Here is a 6,967-nt window from a genome sequence, read left to right on the forward strand (position 1 = left end):
GCTATTACCTGGTTTTATTTTCTCTAATTGGCAAACAGATTTAAAGGATGTGATTTTAGCATAAATTTTTGAGAAACCTAATCAGTATTCTATAATAGATTTGTTAGGTTGGGAGAGATAAATGGATGGGTTAAAAAGGGGGTAATTCTTAAAGAATTAATGCTTTTTGTTTAATGTTAGTAGGTGAGTTTCATCCTGGTGGATCATTATCAAGATAGCTTTGTGCTTGTGACTAGAAAAACTGCCATTATTATTATCATTATTAGCCTTTTGCATGTGTTCAACTGTTAAGTAGTTTCTCTTGCTGAATTGGCCGGTGTGCAGCACACACAACTAAGACTTACATAAAAAGAAACAGCTTTGTGAAACAATGCCTTTGGAAAGCAAATTCACTGAGGTAGTGATTAAAGCCTATAAAGCTCAAGGCACAACTATAATGACTGTAGGACCATTTCACTCCCTCATGCAGTATTTTATATCTGTTGCCCTCAGAACCAAAAGACAGTGCATTCATGGTAGCAAATGCTATTTCCTATCCTGTAAGGATGGTTTTCTAACAACCTTCTGCTTTTAGTTACTGGTAACTTGCTGAAAATCTTCTTGACCAGCTAAAAAATTTTACTGAAAATCTTCTTGACCACCTATAACTTTTTACTCTTTGGCCTCTTCCAAAAGATACAGCTTGAGTGAAAAGAGAGCAATATTTGAGTTCTGAAAATAAGGCGATGCTTAATGTAGTGTATTAAAAATTAATTTTAAATGAAAGCAACATTTTTAAATGTTAGATTGCATAAATATTGCTTAAACAACCCTTGCATATCAGGAAGTTCTAGTTTATAGTCTACAAAGGGTAGAATGCACTGGTTTCCCAACTAGTCCGCCAGAACTTTGACTTGAGTAACTTGCACTTGTTTAAGAAGCACATTAAATTGTGAAGGGTTGACTTGTTTGTGTGTTACATTTTAGACAGTTTCATTTTTAAGTATTATTGGGTCTTGCATATTAGGCAATTAAAATTGATAATGCACCTATATTCAAAATCATCTTTATGTTTTTAAATCTTTGGTTTTGCCATTTCATTTGGTACAAATCTGGAGGGTGTCAAGGAGGGTGCTGATACATGCTCACACAGGTTCATATTTATATTACATTGAAAAGGACAATTAGCCTTCGTTTGAATTCTGTAGGAATTCTCTAATTTGACTGAATGTCTAATGTGACCCTTTCATTGTGCTTTTAGTGCATTAAAAAAAAAAAAAAAAAACTTTCATTGTACTACTCCAGAGTTGGCAAAGCTAGGTGTTTTCTTCCTTTCTTTCACACTCACTCTTACTTTCTTTGTTTTTTTGGGTGGGGGGGAAGGGGAGAGGTGGTGGAGAGAGAGAGAATCTCAAGCAGGCTTCATGCCCATCATGGAGCTGATGTGAGGCTGGATCTCACAACCATGAGATTATGACCTGAACTGAGATCAAGAGTTGAATGCTGAACTGACTGAACCATCCAGGTGCTCAAAGCTAGGTGTTTTCATAGACATTATACTATTTCATCTGCACAGCAACCTTTTTACATAGGGGAAAACTGAGGGGCCCAGAGGTAGCATGACACATCCACTGTGACTGCTATTATTGCCACACTGACCTTATTGTAGAACTCCACAGGCCAAACCACAATTTTTGGATCAGAGTAATCTACAAAAATTAAATATATAATTTTTTTAAATATTTATTTTTGAGAGTGAAAGAGACAGAGTGTGAGCAGGGGAGGGGCAGAGAGAGAGGATGACACAGAATCCCAAGCAGGCTCCAGGCTCAGAGCCCAATGGCAGGGCTCGAACCCATGAGGTGTGAGATCATGACCTGAGTTGAAGTTAGATACTTAACCGATTGAGCCACCCAGACACCCCTACAAAGACTGAATCTAAAACAGTCCACTTAAGCCCTATCTTCATCTCATAAAATGTGCTAGGATATTTTTAGGATTAATAACATAGGAGTATTATGTAAAACTGGGGTGAGAAAAAATCGTTTTAATCAGGTTTCAGTCTATGCTTATTTAGATAATTCTTTTAGTTGCATTTAAATTTTCACTTTCTAGCAATTATTTTAGCTGATAGAAACAATAAAAATGTATATTTATGATATTCTTAGGATATGGATTATATATATATATATATACACACACACACACACACTATATATATATATATATACATATATGTCTATGTGTACACATATGTTTACTGAGATGGAGGAAAAATTTGTTCCAGGTACATAGACCTTTGGTGTCGTACTGTAAACTTGAGTGTTTATTTTTAAAAGAATGTGAAAATAAAGCTTTAACATATAAATAGTTGAGAGAATCACTCCCCAGCTTTATATAACCTAGTAGGTTAAAATGCTTAGCTTGGAATGAAGATAGAAGAATGCATTTACCATACCCATGAAGAGATTACTTGTAACCAGGGCTTGAAATGATGTAGGAGGTCAGGCCACTTGCTCTCATGGATTCACCACACCATGTCCCTCCAGATGCCTGTGCTGAATCTCTGCTGAGGCTAACTTTTTGGTTTCCTCTCAGTCCCTCTCTTTCTCAATTCCTCTCTTTTCCTGGCACTAGTTTGGAAATATAATCCCTTGTTATGCTTTATAATTCTTCCTACTAAGAGGAGAATCTTCAGAAAAGGCAAGTGTCAATCTTGCTCAGGCAATGGCAATCAAAGACTCTGGTAAATCAGTGTTTATCAAGAGAGTCTGTCATGAAGTTTCCGTGTTTTTCACAATGATCAGTTATCTCTCCATTAATGTCTGTAGAGACATTTATATTTACTTTCCATGTTGTTCTTAACACTAACACTCAAATTGGGAGCTATTCACAGAACTTTTGTAAAGTGACCAACTAAGTGGAAGACAAACTGATCATGAGATTGCTGCTCTACCTAAGATAGCCCCTGCTCCCAGCATCTCTAGATGTCAGCAGGCCCTTTCTGTGTTTGTATCCTTCCATCCTCAGTTCAGTTCCTTCCATAGTTCCTCTGTGCATGGGAGCATGTAGTTTTAAATATGTAAGCAGATGCTCCTTCCTTGGGAAAGACAGGTGACCAGAGAGATACAAATAAGATGACTGCCTCTATGCAGAAAATACTTTTTTGAATTTTATATCTTCTTTTTGTAGTGTAATTGGAGACTAGCCATGGTAGAGCCATCGCTAGATTATTTTGCTTACTGTTTCTCTTTTTCACAGTTGCTCAAAAAAACACAACAAAACAAAAAACAGCTTTTCTATAAATGTCTTATGAAAGGATGAGTAATTATGTAATTTAATGGAATAAAACCAAAGTACCCACAGTAATTTCCAAGGATTCACTTTTTGTTATAACTATTGCTTAAAAAGAACAATTATGAAACTCTAAGTACCTTGATATTAGAGTGTGCCTGGAAGTTCACTGACACAGCAGAAATCTCTTTCTCTATGTCCATTTATCATCCACATCTATGCATATACAGAAAGATAGAGGTATCAGGAATTCTAGATGTTTATTATGTTGTGAAAAGCCAGTGTGGATCTCCCTCAGTAATATTTATAACAGCATTCATATAACTCTAATCAAATTTTTGAGAATTTTTGACACCTTGAAAACTTGGTAAAACAGGTGCGTAATCATTGTTTTTCTCCCCAGGTGTTCCTTTTCTCCTCATTAAAGAGTTAATTTTTCTGAAACATAATTGAGTCAAATAAACACCCATGTTTTAAACTATTTTAAGAATGGATTTTATGGAGACAAGGCCAAGGACTGTATGTGGTCTGATTGTACTCCTGTGAACAAAGGCCTTTCTTTACTGCGGCCTAGCATAATGTGTTTATGATCTCTGGATTATGTCTTCCAAGAAGACATATGAAGACATATGAAGATTCCAGAATCATTCTTTGGACTTGAGATGGGTAACAAGACCAGTTAAGATCTTCTTGGTCACAGTTGCAGTCATTTGGATAGTTGTGCAAGTGGCTCTAAAAATATTGTGAGATGATAAATAGAAATGATGTATTTTTATAAGGTGGCAACACCTGAGTATGGTAGCCTTTAAAATTTTAACATTTTATTTGATAAGGTAAATACCACCATTTTGAGTTCTCTATTAATTTCTAATACTAACTTGTGTTTGGAGTTTTAAGATTATAGCCTTGTTATAAAATGATTATATTTTCTTCTTCCTTTGTAGGTAACCCATTAACCAAGGATAAATCAATCAAGTGATCCTCAAGCCTGATTACATTCAACATATGCACAGAAACTTAATTCCTGAGGTGATCTTGAAGGGAGATTTTTATACCGCTCACAAGAGGCACTCCAGAGCTATATTTCCAAGGGATTTCATGGCTCATAATCAGCCTCTTCTTGAAACCAAGACTTTAAAAAAGTCTGACATGAACTTCTATGCCATGAAGATGTCAGATTTGAACTGTGTTCAACTTGTAAAATTGCACTTGCTAAAAGAATTTGAAGTTCCCATCTGAAGAGTTGGTGTTTCCAGGTGATGTCACAGACACTCACCGTTTGGGTTTTTGGCTTCAAATATGACTGCTTTTCTTGTTTCTGAAAGTTTGCCAAGTGCACCAGCCTTCTGCCATGGATGTGTTCCTGGGTCCGGTCCTGTGTTCACTGGCTAGTGGGAATGCACCCAGCTTTATTGATATTTCCTTTGCAAACTTCTCCTTTGGCATGGTGTAGACTGAGACAATTTTATTTGTATCCTAATCTTGGAGCTCTGAAAGCCTACATGTTTTAACATCTTAAAGTTGCTTTTGTTAAAGGAATGGAAATATATATCCATTGATAATAATTATTGTTGGCAAGTAATAGTTATCTGAATACATCAATCATATAAGAATGTATAGACAAGCTGACATGTTTCCCCAAGGCTAACATTCTACTGCAGCTCTCTGTCAGTCAAATAGGTAATAGTTAGAACTGAATTTCCATTTTCATTATATACTATTTTGTACTTCTAGAGTACTCTCCCTTTCAATTTTTTTTTAAGTGGGCTTTTTCTTTCATGTTTGTGTTTACTTTTTTCCTTCACAGAAATCAGCAGTGAGCAAATATGTAGGTAGCCTTCAGTTTCAAAAAATTGCCAGGGATGCATGTGGATATCTGATTTGTTAGCTTGAGTGTTACTCACTTAGATTTCTTCTAGTAATTTTTTTTTAACTATACTTTCTATCATTTTAATAGACTGCCCCGTGCTCGCTCCCAATGACTGTTTGAATGCTTATATATTTGTTCAGTCTGTTAATAGAATTACTCATTTTCCTTGGTATCAAATTTATAAATATTTGCTTATAGTTGTCCCATTCAAACAATTTCTTAGGTCACTTTCTGTCCACATTTTTGTAGTCATTTTAACATTTCTGTTTTTCAGTTCTACAGGAAAGTCTTACAAATATTTATAAAGGCCTTAAACATGTATGTACTTTTTTCCTAAGTTATTACAGAATGTATAATTTTATACTACATTTGTTTCATTTGTTATGTGAAGGAAGAATTGAAATCTCATAGCCATTCTGTAATTGGGATGTAAAGGGAAAGACTTCTTTGCTTAGTCATCTTAGACTAATAAGAAGATACTCCAGAAACTGTCCTATTAGAAGTTCCATTATGTTAGAGAAGATATGAACATCTTTCGTATTTTTAAAACTCACTGACATGGCCAACTAGTTATATGTTGGCTTCCCTGATGGGGGCTGACATACCTTGGAGAATTTTGGACTGTTAGTTGGTAACAAATTTCAAAGACCAATACATTTCCCAGAATGTCTCTGGGCATAAAAATTAAAAGTGTAAAATCTGTTCAAAATTAAATTTGTAAAGTACACTTTTGGCACTGAATCAAAAAGGACACTGCCCCACAAATCCAAGGAATGAAATGACTTCTTCCCTCTCTTTTAATTATACATAAAATGAATTAGATGGTTCTGAGTGGATTTTACAATAGTTCAAGACTGTATGAAATCAGAAAGAAAGAACAGTTGTGCTGGAGTTTTTGCACCAATTATAATATCATTAATTTCTTTGGAACAGAGTTAGAAAACTATTTTATCTTGGAAATTATGAATTCGTCCTAGGTTTGTTTGAAATTGTAGATCATGCTTCTCGTTTTTTTAAATGCGTCCTTTAAAACAACACTGGAAATTCTGTATTATATACAAGTGTGACACATGCATATCAATAGAAAAAAATAAATGGAATTTCAATTATACTAACTAGATTATCCCCCATAGATTAATGTTGTGACTATTCAGAAAAGGTAAATAAAATTGGGATATAAAATGGACTCTCTTTCATGAGTTACATTTGGAGAATCTGTTTTCTGATTCTGTTTTATTTTAAAAAAACTTTTTTTAATGTTTATTGTTGAGAGGGGGAGGGGCAGAATCTGAGCAGGCTCCAGGTTCTGAGCTGTCAGTACAGAGCCTGATGTGGGGACTGAACTCATGAACCATTATTAGATCATGACCTGAGCCGAAGTCAAACGCTTAACCCACTGAGCCACCCAGACTCCCCTTGAGTGTTTTATTTTAAAAGTCCTTCTGTTACTGTTCAGGAAAACCTCTGAATTAATGGGGAAGCTGACATAAAATTTTCAACCTCCTTTTGATAAAAACCTATGGCAAATCTTGGTTCCAATAATTGATTTGCTTCTTTGCTAGGAAACAAATGAAAGAGACACATTTACACTTGTGCTACTTGCCCACATCTTGAGTATGAGCACAACTGCTGTATGTTTGCTAGTAATACGCAAAGTTATTATTATACAAATTATTAAATAGGCTGCTTATCCTTTGAAATACATTACATATGGAAATATTGATGAAAATATCAGATATGGTTATAACTCAGCTTTTAAATTTTTAAAAAAGCAATTTTTAATAATAGTTTAAAATTCAAAAGCAAGAAAGAACAGAGAACCTC

At 34.9% G+C, this 6,967-nt stretch overlaps 1 protein-coding gene across 4 annotated transcripts in view; it reads left to right on the forward strand.

The window, feature by feature from the left end:
- TAFA2 (TAFA chemokine like family member 2) overlaps window positions 1–6,334 on the forward strand; it is a 500,373-nt gene extending 494,039 nt beyond the window's left edge. For all 4 annotated transcript variants that reach the window (XR_005795471.1, XM_040491543.1, XM_040491542.1 and 1 more), the window contains one exon: window positions 4,218–6,334. Coding sequence is in view for 3 of the 4 variants with exons in the window: in XM_040491543.1 (XP_040347477.1) it covers window positions 4,218–4,229 (12 nt within the window). In the remaining variant the exon portion in view is untranslated. The remainder of the gene's footprint in view (window positions 1–4,217) is intronic.
- Window positions 6,335–6,967: the final 633 nt, after the last annotated feature.

The sequence above is a fragment of the Herpailurus yagouaroundi genome, unplaced genomic scaffold (genome assembly GCF_014898765.1).
Source record: "Herpailurus yagouaroundi ecotype Mexico unplaced genomic scaffold, PumYag 182, whole genome shotgun sequence".
Taxonomy (NCBI): Eukaryota; Metazoa; Chordata; class Mammalia; order Carnivora; family Felidae; genus Herpailurus; species Herpailurus yagouaroundi.